General features: G+C 33.8%; 1 protein-coding gene across 6 annotated transcripts in view; it reads right to left on the bottom strand.

The window, feature by feature from the left end:
• Window positions 1-20,194, bottom strand: part of POSTN (periostin) — a 48,216-nt gene extending 28,022 nt beyond the window's left edge. For 3 of the 6 annotated variants that reach the window (XM_080661007.1, XM_080661010.1, XM_080661008.1), the window contains exons 1-10: window positions 20,000-20,139; window positions 18,621-18,719; window positions 16,179-16,243; window positions 14,390-14,547; window positions 11,894-12,058; window positions 10,674-10,820; window positions 10,012-10,153; window positions 8,226-8,438; window positions 7,494-7,628; window positions 5,926-6,074 (exon numbers count right to left, since the gene is read on the bottom strand). In XM_080661007.1, coding sequence (XP_080517133.1) covers window positions 5,926-6,074; window positions 7,494-7,628; window positions 8,226-8,438; window positions 10,012-10,153; window positions 10,674-10,820; window positions 11,894-12,058; window positions 14,390-14,547; window positions 16,179-16,243; window positions 18,621-18,719; window positions 20,000-20,118 — 1,392 coding nt within the window. In that variant the 5' untranslated portion in view covers window positions 20,119-20,139. Of the gene's footprint in view, window positions 1-5,925; window positions 6,075-7,493; window positions 7,629-8,225; window positions 8,439-10,011; window positions 10,154-10,673; window positions 10,821-11,893; window positions 12,059-14,389; window positions 14,548-16,178; window positions 16,244-18,620; window positions 18,720-19,999 lie in introns of all 6 variants that reach the window. The other 3 variants (XM_080661005.1, XM_080661006.1, XM_080661009.1) reach the window with 2 other exon arrangements.
• Window positions 20,195-21,209: the final 1,015 nt, after the last annotated feature.

The following is a 21,209-nucleotide window of genomic DNA, read 5'->3' as shown; positions in this document are numbered from 1 at the left end:
CTGGTAAACATATATGTATCCAATATTGGAGCATATATATATATATATATATATATATATATATATATATAACTTCTTGAGGACTTTAAGGGAGATATCAAAAGCAATACAGTTATAGTAGGGGACTTTAACACCCCACTGACTTCACTGGATAGATCTTCCAGATAAAAAATTACCAAGGAAAGAATCACTCTAAATGACCCACTGGATCAGATGGATTTAATTGACATTTATAGAACATTTCATCCCAAAGTTGCAGAATATACATTCTTCTCAAGTGTACATGGACCATTCTCAAAGATAAACCACATGCTAGGATACAAAACAAGTTTCTACAATTTCAAGAAAATTGAATTCATATCAAGCATCTTCTTAGACCACAATGGAATGAAATTAGAAATCAACTACATTAAAAATACTCCAAAACATTCAAACACAAAGAGGCTAAATAACATGTTATTAAACAACTAGAGTCCCAGTGCACGAATTTGTGCACCAGTGGCGTCCCTTGGCCTGGCCTGTGGGATTGGGCTGAAACCCATTCTCCAACATACCCCAAGGGGTCCCAGATTGCTAGAGGGCACAGGCCAGGCTGAGGGACCCCACTGGTGCACAATTGAGGCCAAGGAAGGATGCAGGAGGTTGGCCAGCCCAGGAGGGACCACAAAAGAACTCCAGGGCATGTCCGGCCCATCTTGCTCAGTCCCAATTGGCCGGACCCCAGAAGCAAACTAACCTAATGGTCAAAGCATCTGCTCACTGGTGGTCAGTGCACATCATAGTGAACAGTTGAGCAGCCTTAGCATATCATTAGAATATTACGCTTTGATTGGTTGAACGCCCGACCGGACAACCAGACACTTAGCATAGTAGGTTTTTATTATATAGGATGACAGGGTTCCCAATGAGATTCAGGAAGAAATAAAAAATGTTCTGGAAACAAATGTAAATGAACCTAAAACAATCTAAAATCTCTGTGACCCAGCAAAAGCAGTCCTAAGAGGGAGGTTCATAGCACTTCAGGCCTATCTCAAAAGAAAAATTAATAATAAAATATTTAACACTACACCTTAAATAACTAGAAAAAGAACAATAAGAAAAGCCCAGAGGAAGTAGAATGAAAGAAATAATAAAGATTAGAGCAGAAATAAATTACATTGAAATGAAAAAAATCATACAAAATTCATTGAAACTAAGAGTTCATTCTTTGAAAAGATAAACAAGATTTATGGACCTTCAGCAAGTCTTATCCTATATAATAAAAGCCTAATATGCAAATCGAATGAACAGCGGAATGACTAGTGGAAAGCCCGGCTGCTATGATATCCACTGACCACCAGGGGACAGATGCTCAATGCAGGAGCTTCCCCCAGCCCACAGGCCCCAGTCCAGCCAAGGCAGGTGCCAGTGGGGCACCCCTGATTGCCCTGCCAGTCGCCCCACAGATCAGCCCTGATCGCCGGCCAGGCCTAGGGACCCTACCCATGCATGAATTTTGTGCACTGGGCCTCTAGTCAGAAAATAAAGAGAAAGGACCAAAATAAATAAAATCAGAAATGAAAGTGGTGAAGTTAACAACTGACAGCATGGAAATACAAAGGGTTGTAAGAAAATACTGTGAACAACTATATGCCAACAAGCTGGACAATGTGGATAAAATGGACAAATTCCTAGAAAAATAAAATCTCCCAAAACCGAATCAGGAAGAATCAGAAAACCTAAATAAGCCAATAACAACTGATGAAATAGAAGCAGTAATCAAAAACTTCCCGCAAACAAAAGTCCTGGTCTGGACAGCTTCACAGGGGAGTTTTACCAAACCTTCAAAGAACAACTGAGACCTATCATCCTCAAACTACTCCAAAAAATCCAAGAGGAATAAAACTTCCAAGGTCTTTTCATGAGTCCAATAAAGAGAACTAATTCCAAAACCAGATAAAGAAACTGCAAAGAAATAGAACTATAGTCCAATATATATGATAAACATATATGCTAAAACCTTTAACAAAATATTAGCAAATTGGATATAGCAATATATCAAAAAGATCATACTCCATGACCAAGTGGGATTTATTATGGGGATGAAGGATATTCGCAAATCAGTAAATGTGATGCATCACATAAACAAATTAAAAGGAAAAAAAATCACATGTACATATCAATATACACAGAAAAAGCATTCAACAAAACCTAAAACCTATTTTTTATTAAAAACTCTCAGCAAAGTGGGAATAGAGGGACAATATCTCAACATGATAAAGGTCATATATGACAAACCTATAGCGAACATCATACTCAATAGGCAATAACTAAAACCTTTTCCCCTAAGAACAGGAACAAGTCAGTGATGTCCGATTTCACCACTCTTATTCAACATAGTACTGGAAGTCCTAGCCACAGCAGTCAGACAAGAAGAAGAAGTAAAAGACATCCAAATCAAAAGGGAAGAAATAAAACTCTCATTATTCCCAAATGACATGAAAATTCTGAAGTCTCCACCAAAAAATTACTAGATATAATCAATGAATTTGGCAATGTAGCAGGATACTAAATTAACATCTGAAACTGATGGCATTTTTATACACCAATAATTGAATTGTCAGAAAGAGAAATTAAACAAGTAATCCAATTTACCATGGCAACAAAAAAATAAGATTCTTGGGAATAAACGTAACCAAAGAGGTAAAAGACTTGTACTTGGAAAACTACAGGATGTTAAAAAAAGAGAGAAAGGAAGATATAAACAAGTGGAAGAATATACCATGTTCATGGATTGGTAATATTTACATCATTAAAATGTCCATACTACCCAAAGAAATCTACAGATTCAATGCAATCACTATTAAAAAATTAGCAGCATATTTCATAGATCTAGAAAATATTACTCCAAATGTATATGGAATCAATAAAGACCCCGAATAGTCGCAGCAATCTTGAGAAAGAAGGACAATGTTAGAGGAATCAAAATACCCGATATCAAGTTATACTACAAAGCCACTGTAAATCAAAGCAGCCTGTTACTGGCACAAGAACAGACATATAGTTCAATGGAACAGAACAGAGACTCCAGAAATCAACCCAAGCAATTACCCTCAATATTTGACAAAGAAGGTAAGAACATGCAATGTAGTCAAGACAGTCTCCTCAATAAATGTTGGGAAAATTGGACAGACACATGCAAAAAAATGAAACTAGACCACCAACTTACACCATACATAAGAATAAATCAAAATGGATACAAGACTTAAATGTAAGTTGTCAGGCCATTAAAATTCTGGAAGAAACCATAAGCAGGAAAATCTTAGACATCTCTCCTAGCAATATGTTTACAGATACATCTCCTAGGGCAAAGGAAACTAAGGAGGAAATAAACAAATGGGACTACATAAAAATAAAACGCTTCTTCATAATAAAAGTAACCATTAACAAATCAAAAGGGAGCCCACTGTATAATATATTTGGCAATGATATTTCTGATAAAGGTTTAATATTCAAAATATATAAGGAACAAATACAGTTTAACAAAAGGAAGACAAACAATCCAGTTTAAAAATGGGCAGAATACCTGAATAGACATTTCTCCAAAGAAGATATACAGATGGCCAAAAGGCACATGAAAAAATGTTCAAAGTTACTGATCATCAGTGAGATGCAAATTAAACAACAATGAGGTATCACCTTATACCTGTCAGAATGGCTACTGTCAACAAATTACAAGTGCTGATGTGGATGTGGAGAAAAGGGAACCCTAGTACACTGCTGGTGGGGATGCAAAGTGGTGCAGTTATTATGGAGTTTCCTCAAAAAATTAAATATCAGTTGCCTTTTGACCTAGTGATCCCATTTCTGGGAATATATCCTAAGAAACCTGAAACACCAATCAGAAAGAATGCATGCATCCCTATGTTCAGAGCAGCACAATTTATAATAGCTAACACCTGAAAATAACCCAAGTAAATAAAAAAACAGTGGTACATTTACACCATGAGATACTGTACAGCAGTAAAAAAGAAAGAACTCAACATTTGCAATACCATGGAGGGACCTGGAGAATATTATGCTAATTGAAATAAGCCAGTCAGACAAAGACAAATATCACATGACCTCACTCATTTGTGGAATCTAATGAAAAAAATAAACTGATGAACAAAATAGATCCAGACACATAGAAACATAGAACAGACTGTGGAATCTCAGAGAGTAAGCGGGGGAGGATGACTAGGTGGGAAGAGATCAATCAAACAACTTGTATGCATATATTCTTTAACCCATAGACACAGACAATAGAGTAGTGAAGGCGTGGGGGTTGGGGTGGGCTGGAAGGGGTCAATATGGGGAAAAGGGGGACATATGTAATACTTTCAATAATAAAGATTTAATAAAAAAAATAAAGAAATACTGCCATATGACTACATGGATGGATCTTGCTTAGCAAAATAAATCATACAGAAATACTCAAGAACCATATGATTTCACTTATATGTAGGATACAAAACTGAAAGCAACAAATGAACAAACAGGAAAAACAAACAAAAACTCATAGACACAGACAACTATGGAATACTTACCAGAGGGATTGGGGGTGGGAGGTAGTAAAAGGTAAAAGGGGTCAAATATATGGTGACAGGATATTTGACTTAGTGTGGTTGGCAAACAATACAATATACAGATGATTAATCACAAAATTATATACTTGGAACCTATATGCCATTGTCACCCAATTAAGTTTATTTTAAAAATAAATAAATCACATATATTCAACAAATAACTTGTGTTGGCAAGAATGTAGAGAAAGGGAGCCCTTGTGCACTTTTGGTGGGACTGCAAATTGTTGCAGCCAATATGGAAAGCAGTGTGGAGACTCCTCAAAAAATTAAAAATAGAACTACCATATGATCCAGCAATTCTAGTTCTAGGTATTTATCAAAGGAAACAAAACACTAATTTAAAAAGATGTATACATTCCTATGTTCATGGCAGCATTACTTACAATAACCAAGATATAGAAGCAACCTAGATTTTCATTGATAGATGAATGGATAAAAAGTATGTGGTCTAATTTTGCAATGGAATGTTATTCAGCCATAAAAAATGAAATTTTACCATTTGTGAGAACAAGGATGGTATTATGCTAAGTGAAGTATGTCAGAGAAAGACAAATACCATATGATTTCACTTATATGTGAAATATGAAGTAAAACAAAAACAGACTTATTGAAACATGGTTTCCAGAGTAGACAAGAGTTGGGAGGGTGGTTGAAAAAGGTGAAGGTGAATATGGCCAATAATATTGTGATCAGTTTTCACAGTGATGGATGATTATTAGACTTAGTGTGGTGATCACATTGTAAGATTTATAAATGTCCAATCACTATTATTGCATGCCTGAAACTAATTTGTATACCAACTATACTTAAATAAAACTAGTAATTAAAAACTTATTTTAGAGAAGTTGTAGTGATTTGTGGAATTGAAATAATGCTTTAGATTATAATGTTATTTATAATTAAACAATTGTAAATTTAAGAATTATTAACACATAGCACTTTTTGTGTAACTTTCTGTCTTCACACATGTTACTCAGTTCCATGATCTTTTCTTTTCTTTTTTAATTGATATTTAGAGAGAAGAAGGGAGGGAGAGAGAGAGAGAGAGAGAGAGAGAGAGAGAGAGAGAGAGAGATGAGATAGAGCCCACAACCTGGGTATGTGCCCTGACCAGGAATCAACCTGGTCAAAGGGACAAAGCTCCAAACAACTTAGCCACACTGGCCAGGACATTCCCTGATCTTCTGATGCATATTTATTGTTAAAACTGCATAAATAAAATTCTGGGAAACATATGTTGTAACAACATCTTTTGACAAGTGCATGTTATTTAACATTTAGACCAATGTAGATATTTTATACTGTTTTATTCACTTACTGTTCGATACACAAAGACTCTGAGCTGTTTGCCTCCAATGGTCTCAAGTTTTTGTCCATTGTAAAGCTCATTAAGTCCAACTTTTACTTTCAATATATGATTCTGCAGAATTAATTTAAGAAGGCGCTGATCCATGCTCAGAGTATTATCTATAAATAAATTTTAAAGGGAAAAAATATGATGGTATTTAGAAAGCACTGAAGTTTCTGTTGGTATGAAAAAATAATGAAAATGTATCATTCTTATCATTGATATTATGGATCCTACACTCATAATGTATATAACTCAATTAAATGCTCAAGGCAATGGATTTCATGGACCAACAGAAGCTCTATGAGCTATTTCATCAAGTGACTATAACATGTTTCCAAGCAGTCCAAACAATGGGTTTCATTTCTGTGAGGGCTACGTAGTTTTATGTAGTCATTGGAAAAAGTTAAACTCTAGTGCTGGCCAAGATTTTTTCTGAGAATTTGATATCAAATATCCATATGAAAGACTACTGATGAATCATTTGTAAATTTACCATTGTTACTGAAGAGAAAATCAAAGCACGTAACATCTTAAAGGTAGGTTAATATTAATGCATATGGACATCATTATTACAAAGAAGAAAAACATTTCTAGGAATGTAAAATTTTTATTGATAGCTTCTGTCATAATTTGGTATTTGGAAAATTGTAAAATCGGTGGCACTTATTTATATATATAAAAGCCTAAGTGACGATTATGACTGAACGACCAGAAAGACTGGTCAACCAGTCGCTATGATGCGCACTGACCACCACGTTCAATGCAGGAGCTGCCCCCTGGTGGTCACTGCACTCCTACAGCCAACCTCCCACGGCCCCTCCCCCCACCAGCCATCCTCAGGTGGTCCCTCCTTTCAGCTGTTTGGCCCATCCCTCCAATAGGCCTCAATCACCAGCCAGGCTAGGGGACCCCACCAGTGCATGAATTTGTGCACCAGGCCTCTAGTTTGTTTATATAATTATTAAATTATGTCTAACAATTTAAATATGTCTTTAAAAATCACTTTTCTAGAAAAAAAATGGCAGGTTGCATTAATCTAAGACTGTCACTGAATAGCAGCTACTAGGCAAAATATTTATAACAATAGTTTATAACTTAATATAGAAGTATATAATATTCTCTTGTTTTTATTTATTTACAATTTAACATGTTACTGTCAAATTTTGAGATACAAAATATACCTGTTTATTCCTAAATATTATGTTGGTGTTAAATAAAAAAATCAGACTTATTTTTCTTAAGATTCATTATGTGTGCTGGTAATATGGTTATATTCAGAAAACAACTGAATGCATCTTATCATAAACTTTCACTCTCTTTATGTTATTACCTATTAAAATAAAATATTTGAAGTAAAGAACATTTCAATAGAGGCTATGCAGTGCTAACACACTGTATGGGTATCCAATACAAAAACTAATCAACAACTTGTAAAACATATATTATTTATTTTTGCAAGCAGTCATGGTGAAGAAAAATGGTGTGTATGGGTTGGGGGCTGAAGAGCAGGAATGGCATTGTCCAGTAGTACATACCAGAAAATGCATTATTCACAGGTGCCAGCAAAGTATATTCTCCATCTGGCCTCAGATCAGATGCCAAACCTAATTGGGCTATGAGGTCTGCAAAAGTGGTTTGTTGATTTCCAGCCAGCTCAATAACTTGTTTGGCTGTAAAATAAACCATCACAATTCCCAAAATGTCATCAGTGTTATCATCATCATGAAATTAGTTGAACAATTCTTGGCTGTTTCCTATAAGCTATTTGCTGCACTGACAATTTAATAAGACATCCTGTTTTTTCTTAGTAATAATTTCAGCTTCCCTTTTAGGGAATTAATAACATCAAAACATTTCAGAAGGCAAGTATCTTTCTGTCTTCTTGCTTTTAATGTTATTTAATTCTCTATTGCTTACCTCTATACTCTACTCTTGTGAGTACCATAGCTCTTTCATTTATTCATTTTAACTATAAAAAGATGACCATTTAGTTATATCTTTCCTTTGTGTTTTTAAGACACATTTGACACTATAAGAACCTTTGTAAGTATTAGGTATTAGAAATCCTAGAAAACCAAGTTTCCATGCATGGAGTGCCCATGATTCCACAGGTTAACTATTTAGCACTCAGTTCACTCACTATTTATTTTGTGTTTGTGTTTCACATGCCATTCCTTATACTACATATTCATCTTTCATGGACTTACTCTTGAGGCATCATAATTGATAAACAATAGTAATTAGAAGAATATAAAACTGTTACTCACCAGAATCAGGAATTAGGACCTGATCAATCAAATGAATAACACCATTGTTTGTCACAATATCTTTTTTGTTCACCATTTTGATTCCATTGACTGTTATGCTGTCACCATCACATCCTATCTCAATTGTGTTTCCTTCCAGAGTCTCAAAGACTGCTCCTCCCATAATAGCCTCAGAACACTGGAGAGTGTTTAAAATGTGGTATTTCATGAGAGCTGAAGGACAGGATAAAAAGAGAAAGTATTCATATCAAGGGAAATAGAAGTTGATCCTTAAAAAACTTGTTTCACTATGAAACTAAGTATTCCTAAGAAATATATATATATATATATATATATATATATATATATATATATATATATCTTATCTAAGGATCAACTAAATGTTTTCAAAGTCTGTTGAAGTTCTTGTACTGTTTTTTTCATCAACTATATAACTCAGCTCAGTAGGAAGAAGAAAAGAAGATCAGTTGCATGAAATAATTTGTATAATACTAACAAAATGTTAGTATTGGATCAAGTCCCCACTATCATAAGAAAGCACTTTTTGTTGTGAAAGCAAAAAAAATAAATTTATTCCACTCAGAAGGCCTGTAAAGTTACTTGTTCACTGGTATTAGTCCCAAAACACCTGAGCAGTATTTTGCATTAGCCACTCATAACAGAATATCTGTACATAAATTTATAAAGCAATTAATAGAAGCTGAAGGCAAGACAAAGAATTCCTTTATGAGAACATATAGAAAGTATCTAAAGTAAAGATTATTTTTGAAAGATATCTCAAGGGATCAATGCTTCAACTATTGTTGGAAGATGCCCATTGCCTTCACTAGCACAGAGAGGTGGACAAGGAGTCCGGAAGGCTGGTTAACCTTAAAGGCTCTGGCAAGGGTCAGAGCCAAGCACCCACTGTCTAGTTGAGACAAAGGGAACTGAAGCAACTTCCACCTTTTAGTCTTATGTAAATCCTTGCTGATGGGCTGTCATTGGAATTGCCTGCCTAAGGGCTATGGGTGTATCCCAAAACCTGAAAAAAAGGGATGGCAAGGCCAGAGCAAAGCGGAGTCCTTCCTCTTGAGCTGGGCTCCCGCCTGGCCCCCAATATTTCCAAATTAATATTTTCTAGTCTCTTTCATTTGCGTGTGGCCTCCTCCAGAACCCAAACCATGAACCTGAACCCTGAACCATGTGGGACGTGGGAGGGATATTCACAAACTATATTATATTTATATCTGAATTTTCAAAATTCTCATTTTAAATTGGTTAAATGTATTTTGGAAGAGGCTAAGTGAAATGTATTAGTCACAATGTCAAATCTATTTGAAAATAGAAAAGGAGACTGGAAAGAAGCCAAATTTTGTACATCAATAAGTAATGGCCCAAGAGAACCATGCAATTTATTCAACTCAATCATATCTTTTAGCATAAGTTTATAATTAAGAGCATTTAATAATATGTATGTAATATTAAAATTTGATGGTCTAAGATATCTTGTCTATACTTGCTGATTCTTTTAATGTTGCTATTTACTTACTTGAAAGTAATACAAAAGTGTAATGTAATCTTTAGAATATTATTATTTTAATTACTTTAATTGTTAAATTAATTATTAAATTACTCTGCATACATTTTCAAAGACTTTGTTTTTTACAATTTTTATAGTTCACCTAAATTTTTTTCTTTGTCTTTGCTTATCAAAGCTGATAACATTAGCATGGCAATCTCTTTTTTATTTTATTTTATTCTGGAAATTCTGAGAAGCTTCCCATATAGGAAAACATTTTTGTACCTTCAGAAGCCACTTTGTCTCCTATGATCCTTTCTAAGACACCTCGTGGAAGTTTCTCAAAGGCCTCATTGGTGGGAGCAAAGAGTGTGAAGTGACCATTTCTTCCCAGGGCTTCCAATATATCAGATGTGATGGCTGCTGCCTAAAACACAAATGTGCTTTTTAGATGCTTGCACATTATAAATCCAAAAGAAAATTACAAGACACTTAGCCTAGGCTGACAAGAATGAGCTAATTCTATAGAAAACCATAGAAATTTGCTCTATATACTTTATAGAAACATTATAGTACTTTTTGGCACACCAACTATGTCCTTTCCATCTTTTTTCAAAGTATGTCTATAAAAATGACAATTCTGCCATTGTTTGTATGACAGTAGCAATATCCAGCAGGACAGAAAATAACTAAGATATACACATTCTAAATGTACTAAATATACTGCAGTCACATAACTAATCATTTTATCTATGTTGTCCACCTAAATATTATTTCATATGAGATGATTTATTCTATGTAAAATGAAAACTTTTCATTTCAAAAAATGTATTTGTTGTGTTTATGCCAGATTTGTTTAACAGCATTTTATTGTTTTTAGATTCTGACATAGAAAGAAAAGGAATTGCAATGATCCATGACAATCTGCTGTTGCTTCTTGTTCTTACCCTAAAAGATGAGAGGTCATCTTCTGCTTCAATGAAGTCTTGAATTGAGTTACCAATTTGTGTAAGGACACGGTCAATGACATGTACAACACCATTTGTTGCAATCTGGTTCCCATGGATGATTCGAGCACAATTAACGGTGACAACCTAAAATTATTTGGGAAAATCAAAGTGCAAGAATCAGAGCTATCCATTGACTACTGAGACAGCAAGCTCATTCCCTATTTTTAATTTATACTAATAAAATTAACATAAAGAAAGAGATATTCTGAATATAAATTCTGAGAATGAAAACTTGCATATTGCTATACATAAAAAAGAAATAAGAGAAAACAGAGCCAGTAGAGAACTCAAATACAGTTACACTTAACATATCATAAATCATAAGAAAAAAGCATTTTTTCATTTGAATTATTACTTTGATTCTTTTTTTCTTTTATAGATACATTAATCAACTATTTCTAATGTAGAGCAATATATAATAATAAAAGCGTAATATGCTAATTAGACTGGATGTCCTTCTGGACATCCTTCCATCCTTCTGGATGAAGCCGAGGCTGCAAGGAAAGCCCGGGTCCCGGGTGCCAGAGGGAAGCTGGTGCCAGCAGCTGGGGGAAAGAAGGCCTACTCTTGCATGAATTTCGTGCATCGGGCCTCTAGGAACTTACATAAAAAGTCTAAACAGTCCTAAAATAAGTTCTAAGAGTGAAAAACAATTATTGTATAAATATACTCAGTTTGATTCTAATAATGTCCTAAATATTTCCTCTTCAGTGACACTTTTTGACTGTTGAAAGAGCCCTATGAAATTGTTGTAAGTTTTACACAAAGGCTCTTATCTAAATACACAAGAACCTAAATCAATATAGTAGCCAGAGGCTGAATAGAATTCTCATTCTCTGATTATTCTTTGACACATTCTCTGATAAATTCTTATTTATTATTTTTCTCTGATTACTATTTTTTAAACTCATCAACTACTAAGATGAACTCTTTTAGAACATCTAAGTCTATTGTTAATTTAATTTTTCCTCACAATCATTCTTTAGTAGAAATCAGTCACTGAATCAATAATGTACCTGCCCTAAACATGGGGCAAAGTCATGATATGGCACCTATATTTACTAACTTTTATTAGCTCTGTGAACATTATATAAATAGTACAGAAAAAATTAAGGGCAACAGTACTTAGAAATGTACTGTTTACTAGTGAAACTTACCCCATTAGGATAATGGTTAATGAAAAGCCCCAAATTGTTATACATCGAAGGAACAATCATGCCATTTTTTAAGTCTTTGGTTAACATTCTCTTATTAACCATGTGGCTATGTAAAGCATTCAATAATTCAACATTTACATTGCTCTCCAAACCTCTACGGATATCCTAGGAAAAATTAAAATTATAGAAGTTTATTTTATTGTGATTCATTATTAATATTATTATAATTATACTATCACTTCTCTCATTATTTATCTTTGCATTGTCCAGCTGAGCAAACCAAACTGACATAAATAACCAATTTTTTATTATTTAAATTAATTAAGGAATTTTGTAAGTACAGGTATTCAGTTAAGGTCCTGAATCTGGTAGAGTGCTTGGGAATTTTTAGAGACAAAACAATATTTTAAATGTATATATTGATAAAGTGACAATCTTGATATAAAGTAAAGGCTTACGGGGATATACAATTATCAGACATTTACATTTTTTTGAGTAATAAAACAAAAACATTATATTGCATACAATATTTTAATTTAATAAATGATTTTATGTTTATTCAAAAACAAGTTTAAGAATTCAAACATTCTGTACCTTTTTATTTATCCAAAATTATTTATGATATCATGGTGTACATGGTGCTATGGGAAGTACAAAATGATAGGTAAGGTGAAGTTTCTACTTTTATTTATCACATAACAGCATGCAAAAATAAGCACAATAAGATAGAGGACAGAAGGAGGAAAAAATATTTCAGTGATCAAATGAGGAAAGCCAACTTTTCAAGGTTTGCAGATAGGCATTGAAGGGTAGATAGGATAGGAATGGTGCAATGATTATTCTGAGTCCAGTTGATAAATATTAAGAGAACAGAAGTTATCTAGTGGGGTTAGCACATATTTGAGTTTCTCTGATAATATTAAGAAAAGTATGTGGGACAATAACATATAAATTTTTAATGACTGAGTAAAGTGTAAATTAAACTGACAATGGGAAGCCACTGAAGATTTTGTGGCATTGGATTATAATAATTAGAATGGGCTTTAGAAAGGTTAATATGGTGGTAATGCATAGCAAACATGAGGGTATTAAGAATATGAAACATGGGATATGGGTGACTAACTATTTGTAAGAACTGGAGAGAAAGGAGGTAAGGATGACTTACAATATCCAAGTCTAAACACTGAGACTGCTACTGCCAATTGTGGAAAAAAGACAGAGAAAAACAATTGTTTATGTATATGTTGTAGATAACTTTTGTTTAAAGATACAGATGATGTATCCAAAGAACAATATTAAGATGGACATTAGAAATATTCTCCTGGAGTTCCAAAAAGAGCAAGTACAAGAAACAGATATCATGTTATTTGCACTAAAGTAATAGCTGAAGTCATCAGAAGTGTATATAAAGAGGAAAGTCTACTGCACAGACTTTAATAACACCCATTCTTAAGGCAAGGAAGAAGAAGAGTCAGCAAAAGAAATGTGGTTAAAGACAACCAGAAGAGAGAGTTCTATAATGCAAGCAATTTACCGCATAGTTACAAGATACTATCCAGAGGAATCTGCCTAAATTTTACTAAATATGTTTTACTGTAGTAGCAATTATCAATTCATCAAGTAGAAAGTAGATTATTATCATCAAAAGTGATATTTTCTCTCATGTTGGCTTAAATTTCTTAAATAATATGTTATTGTTATGGTACATTTTTATACCATTTTTACAGATTTGGGAACTGAGTCATAATTTGGTGTGTGTAAGTCAGACTATTCACAAAAAGTCTGAAAATAGAATGCATTGTTTACACTTCATTTAAATATTCATACATATATTTGTAAATCTGTCAATCTCTAAATAGCCATATATATATTTACATATATTTCAAATAATAAAGTATATCTATAAAATATAATAAATTTCAAATTTCACTAACCTTCTTACCTTTCTATTAGATATGTCAAAATTACATATATTGCTTGGCTGGGTGTGGCTCAGCAGTTAAATATCAACCCAGGAACCAAAAGTTTCCATTCCCAGTTAAGGCATATGTCTGGGTTGCAGCTTGATCCCCAGTAGGGGGCATGCAGGAGGCAGCCAATCAATGATTCTCTCTCATCATTGATGTTTCTATCTCTCTCTCCCTGTCCCTTCCTCTCTGAAATCAATAAAAATATATTTAAAAAATTTTAAATTACATATATTTTCTCACAACCAAAAAAGAAAGAGTAAAATAGAATAATAATAAGTGCTTGTTCAGTAGTCCATTTTCAGTTTGCCTTTTCTTTATTAGGCTATGAGGATGCTGAATTTTATTTATGGATATATGAAAATGACTTATTCCTTACCCTCAATAACTCATCCTTTTATGTATCTTCATATATGTATAATTGAAAGATATACTAGTAAGCTCCTATTAATTTCCAAGTTAATAAAGCAATTAAAAATAAAATAATAATGGCAACAAAAGTAATTATATTAAAAAAATAATGAATTACAGAATCCAAGTTGTCCCAAGCCTCATTACTCGGTGCAAAGTAAGTGAATGATCCTTTTCCTTCGATCTCTTCTCTCAATTTTGAGACATCAGAATAGTGTTGTGTTGTGGTGGCTCCCACAATGCCCAGAGTACCATAAATATTGTCAATAGGCAAAACTGAAATAATAAAGAAATAAATAAGAATTTAGGATATTATTTCAAGAATATTATTTTTCAAGCATTTAAACTTTACACTATTGGTAAGTTCCCCAATACAATGAATTGATAATTTTAGCAATAAAACTCTATGACTCATCAGTTTTATATGAAAACTGCCTTTTGAGTGCTAAATAATAAAATACTATTGAAAACTATTATTTCATATACCCTTTATGTATATACTTGTGAGAAAAAATAAATTTTAAATTATCATTCTAGTTTAACATATAGTCTGTTTAGGTGTCAATCTTTCTATGTCAATAATAGCTCAATTATAATCATCAGTAAATATCTCTGATTATTTCATTGCAAAAGTGATATTTTCTCTCATGTTGGCTTAAAGTTCTTAAATAGTATGTTATTGTTGTGTATAGAAATAAAATTTTGATAGATTTGGGTCCTTTCTGAAATAGATCAAAGTATCTCACATGTCCAGAATAGCTCTCTTTGACTTCCAGAAGAAAGATTAATAAATCAATGTCAAACTTAAGCTTGGTGCAGAAACTTATTTTTTATAACTATTTGAAAATTACTACTTTGGACAATCTCATTGGGTAAATGATTATTACAGTTGTGACTATAATAAGAGTAGGTGATATAATTAATATATTAAATGATAAATCAGAATTTAAAAATACTCTAACAGGATGGAGAAAATTAGTCAAAATTAACATTAAATATAGCATGGTTTCATGCAAGTTCTATGCTTAAGTTGAAAACAAAAATCCTGAGAATGACCCAACTGGATAGTGCTCATATTAACAAGGCCTGTCATAAATTTTAATTGATTTGCAAATTCAATATGAGCTAATGATATGACATGGTAACCAATTATATTAACCCAAGTTCAGGGGCACCCAAAAGTGAGATATTTGTCTTGATATTCTCTCAGCTTCTTGGAACCACATGAATTGTAAATACCAGTCTGGGATCACAATCAGAAAAAAGATGACTGGACTGGGTGCTTTTTATGGGTTGATGTCCATGATGGTGAGACATCCAAACTCTATGCAACATTAGAGAAAGTAGGGTTGGTTCCCACTTCCCCCAGAAAAGAGAAGATTGTGTTGGAGAAGAGAGGGTAGCTGGAGAAATGTTGTGATGGTTGGTGCTGAATATCAGAATAGCTACCATTTCAAAGAGGAAATAGATTAACTGTTTTTTTCCTCTAGTAGGCAGGGTTTTAGGAAACCAACTTTCAATATGAGGAACATTATAAAACCAGAGCTGTCCAATTAGAAAAGATGATGCCTTGCTAAATAGCTACATATTTCTAGACATGTTCAAAGAAAGAGATTTTGTAGAGGAAATTTTTGTTCATGAAGGAAAGTTGTACTAACTTAATTTAAGCATCTGTTGCATTGTACAGCATTGAATGTATCCAAATTACATTGTAATACTTTACCGCCATGATAAATTAGTGATTAACACAAATATATGGGGGCATAGTTGGGATGTATCATGATGCTAAACACACACACACACACACACACATGCACACACACACATTTGACTTCTCTACAAGCTACTTCAACCTTTTTCTTCAAACAATACAAATTCCTCATTTAATTCAGTAACTAAAATTTTACCTGCTGGGCAGCCTTTCACTCCTTCCATTCTCATATAACCAGGGCAACATTCATATAACACAGTTCTGTGCATTAGAAGAAAATCAATATTAAAATGGGGAAATACAGAGAATACATTTTGACATAAACTTTGTAAAGCATATGCTATAAAATTTTTAGAATCCAGAAATCAGTCATTTGTTTATTTTCAACAGTAAGGTATTTACATTAGTTTGAAGATATAGTAAAGATTTCCCCTAAATATGTCAGAAAACAGGTCCTTTCTTATATACTTAGTGTGCATTCCAAATATGCCTCATGGTAATCTTATCTAATAAAGAGGGAATATGCTAATTGACCATCACACCCTCACAAAGATGGCGGCACACACAGCCAACAAGGAGGGAATATGCTAATTGACTTCCATGCTCTCAAAGATGGCAGCACCCACATCCACAAGATGATGGCGCCCAGTCCCCTCAGCCCAGCTGGGGTGGCAGGCACATGGCACAGCTGGGCCTGCCCCCAGGCAGGTCTGGCTGCTCCACACGCTTGCCTCCAGAGTCCCCCAGTCCTCTCAGCCCCCAAGTCACCCAGGTCCGGCCCGAGGCACAGGCAAGCCTCAGATGTTGGGTGTCCAGTCACCCAGGGCTGGCCCAAGGTGCAGGCAAACATTGGATGGCAGTTGCCCAGCCGCCCAGGGCCGCCCAAGGCTCAGGTAACCAGGGCTGGCTGAGGCTTGCTCTGCCGGCAGTGGCAGCAGCAGAGGTGTGATGGGAGCATCGCCTTTTCCTGATCGCCAGGTTGCCTCCTGCCCCTGAGGGTTCCCGGACTATGAGAGGGGGTAGGCCGGGCTGAGGGACCCCCCACTCCAATGCATGAATTTTCATGCACTGGGCCTCTAGTCAAAAATATAAAGAACAGAGATTTTTAATCCAGAGCTTTGGAATTCCCAGCTGGGGCCTGGCCTGCATCATGGCCAAGATCATTATCACTACTGACTTGTGATTGTAATTGTAAATGTGTGAATGACTCAATGACTCACAAGCCTACCAAATGTCTGCAAACTAACAGAAATAATGTCTTAGTCAAAAAGTAACACCAGTTGAGAATCTATTAAGCCAATGAGTGGGAATGGACAGCAATGTCCTCTGGTGTCCTACACTTGGTTACCCTGGGTGGTACAGTCCAGCCTTGAATACAGGATTCTTATTTGGAAATAAAAATAATCCTATGTACAACTCTTGTTCCCATCTGCATATATCCATTTGTTTAAAATAGTTAAAATAAAAGGACAGTTGATATTGTGTTAGTTACTTATTTCACATTCATCCATTCAATTTACCTTCAGAAACTCTGTAAATATTAAATCCACATTTCACAGGTTAAAAAAACAACAATGAAGACTCCAGGAGGTTAAATGATTTCACATTTATTATTTGTACTCATATTTTAAATTTAGGAATAAGTTTTTAACAATCATCCAATCCTTCCACACAATTTAGGGTAACTGACGTTTAATGATGATGTGCTAAGCAGGTCCTCCGTTGGATACTCTGCTTCTTAAGGTGTCTCTCACTGAGGATGGGTTCCAAATTAATAAGAAACAAGAAGTCATTTCCACTGTTTCTTGACCAAGGATAAAATCTCTAATAATTTTGACTTAGTAACTTATCCTATCTATGATTCAGCTCCTTAATTTTAAAATGAAGATTTTGGAGCACATGAATGGTTTTCAACATTTATATGCCCAATAGTGTATTTTTATTAATAGTTAGTAAAAGATTAAACAAATAAGCAGGTTTATCAAGCAATAAGACATGCTTTCCAATTTTAAGTTAATCAGTGAAAAATATAACTAAAAGAGTAATTGTCTTTTTGGCTATAGTGGTGGGCTTTTTGGCTATAGTGGTGGACTGAGAATCCAGTGGTTTGGAATTAAATGAAGAGATGAAAGAATTCAAATTCTTTTAACTTTAGCTTTGATAAAAACTCTGAGGTCAGTTAGAGTACTTTAGATAATTTCCAAATAACTGTAGGTAAGCATTAATTTGTGACTCAAAACCCCTAATATTTCAGGTCATTTTGCTCTTTTAGCCCATTTTTTAAATATAAAATAAAAAATTTGAGGCATAAAGGTTAAATGACTTGCCTAAGAGAAAAGAGGGAGTAAAAATTACATAGTCAACCTCTTACACAGATTCTATACCAAACCGCATTGCCATGTACTTGCCTCCTTTGAACCTATATGACACATAGGTTCAGGAATGAGAATTCCACTATTATATGGAGAAATGCAGGGAGAATGTCTTCATTCATGTATGTGACCCATTCCTTTTTTTAGAAAGCTCACAATTGGGGAGAGGTTTTTCAAGAAAAGTGGAGGAGGTATGCCCAAGCAAAGACATAGACATTATGGTGTTGTCTTTGGAGATGGCACATTAAGAAAAAGATGAGACTTACGTTTTCTTTCCACAGATGGCACCTTGATACCAGTTTCTACAAGTGCTGAAGTATTTCTTTTTGGTGCCTAAAATCTGTTGAAGGGCACAGACATTTGGGCTTGAAAGATAGAAGAAAAGAAAGAGAATTAATGTCATAAAGATATCTAGTGGTGTTTTTTTTTTTTTTTTTTTTTTTTTTTAATATCTGCAGGTAAAATGGTTACAAAAAGAGTTAACATGTGGATTTATTTTCAAGGATTTAATTAAAGGCTTGCACAAATCTGAATTTTATTCAATCTTACTAAGTCATTGGAAAAACTAAAATCTCTGGGAAAGAGAAAAGAAATGATACATCTCTGAGAATAAAATGTCAGTGTACCAAAAGTTAATCTAATAGCATTATAAAAGCAGCATTAGGTTTAATGCAATTTTGTTTTCACATATCTCATTACTTTTAATTGTAAATAATCCATTGACTCCTTTTAAGCTAAACATGTGATCATTTTAGGTATAGGGAAGCCTTTAGGGCTCTCTGAAACAATGAGAGATTAGAAAATAAAAGATACAAGTTTTACTATGTCCACAGACACTATATTCTGCAAATTTCTAGGTAAGCCAACATAAAATGAAATAAAGGCTAGAATTAACTTAAATAATATTGCTACACAAAGGAAAATTTATTTCTTTGAATTGAGGTAATAGATTAGAATATCTTTTGCCATAATTTTAAGTGTTTTTCTCTCTTAAATAGATGGAAGTCTTATTTGCACTGTAAGGCATGGAGCTTTTGAGCATTATGAAAGTCCCTCTAAGACACAGGAAGAAGTGCCAAGATCCCTTTCAAAAAAATTCTAAATGGTTGGTTAAGATATTAAATTATGACATAACTTTCAAAATGCTAACTTGTAGCTGAATTTATTCTAAGAAATATAAATTGTCTGAAATTTTACTGAATCTAAAATTTAAAAGCATCTTAAATGCTTCAAAAAATTCAGAGACCTTGTTACGTTACCCATTATTTAATTTTTATACAAAACTTTAGTAAAAATTTTCCTAACATCATGTGAGATATTTCATAGCTGTTTACATAATGAGAATCTCTAACCACAAATTCTTTACTTTGAAAATCTTATTCCAGATTTTGGTAAGAAAATAAAAACACGAATAAATTACATCATAAAGAAATGCCCTGTTGAATGTTAATTAGATTAGAATTATATAACATTACATAAAAAGCAATTACACACAATTATTTTGAAAGTAATTCTTAAAGTTTAAAACATAAAATCACAGACTACTCATTTTTTTTCTTATTACTTTGTAATAAGTAGAAAAATATGCATCATTGTACGTACAATAAGCTAAGGTGGGGAGGGGGGCGGTTATAACTTGACTTACCCCTGATCTCGTCCTCTGATACGGCTATGAGCCAAAATTTTGTCATAATAACCATTGGCATTTGCAGGGTTAACAACAACCAGCAAGAGCAGAGAAAATATGGACAAGAAAGGAATCATCTTTAGCCTCTCCGTTGCCGTTCGTCCAGGAAGAGAACTGGCAGTAGGCTTTGGAGAGCTCAGAGTTTATATACATGCCAGAGTTGTGGGAGGGAGCACCTTGGGAATCTGCAAAAAACATCAGCAGCTTCAAATTGCTAGCTAAAATCCACTTTTGTTAGTTAGGTTTCCTGAACAGATTGAGCCTCATTTTTACTCATATGAAGATAATTGTTTTTATATTATTTATATTCTCTTTATTTTTAATACCTGGCTCATTTCATGTTCATATTTCAATTTTATTCTTTGGTAATTTAGAGGGGCCTTTTAATGGAAAATAATTTTGTTTGGGTTTAAGGAATATTCTTCAATCCATTCCTTTCAGAGTACATGTCCCTGTGCTTCATGCAATCATTATTTTACCCTATCATATCTTGTCACATTCATTTCACATCAAAAGTGAAAAGTTTCTATTTTTTTTTCACCAGAAAACTGAAGAAGATGTAAGTTTGATAATCACAAAGGAGTAGTGGCTGTTAATTAAAAACAAATGTGGATTTAAAACTTGCATGAAATCTGAAACAAGAATTCTAACTTGCTGACAGAAGTGTAGAAGAGGCTACATTTTCCTTGCAATCCTGAGGAGATCCCTCCCATTTCACTCCTCTCTTTAAATATCAAGGGATAGATGGTATTAACATAGATCTACTTCTGTCACGTTTCCCTAAGTCTTGAAACAAAGTAGAAAAGGAAAACATTTTAGCTTTATTGTTTATTCATTACATACTTCACATGATATTGAAAATCTCTAGGTAGTAAATCTACTGATAAGCACTGGGCAAAAGTATCCCATGTCAGAAAACAGTATTACTAATATAACCATAACAGAATAATTAAATTCATATTATGAATCAGAGATGTTGCCATAATTAGTCTTCTGATTTTATCAAGAGTAACTAAAGTCTCTTAATGCTACATGTAATTCCTAGCAAAGGGAATATTTTGGATAAAAGAAATCTGAATTTTAGAAGTATACAATAAGCTAAAATAATAAGTTCAGTGACTCTCCTTGAATAAACATGTTACACACTATTCTAACGTCAAAGTGCAAT

Source organism: Plecotus auritus (assembly GCF_963455305.1).
Source record: "Plecotus auritus genome assembly, chromosome: 3".
In the NCBI taxonomy this organism is placed as follows: Eukaryota; Metazoa; Chordata; class Mammalia; order Chiroptera; family Vespertilionidae; genus Plecotus; species Plecotus auritus.
This window is presented reverse-complemented; position numbering and strand designations above follow the sequence as displayed.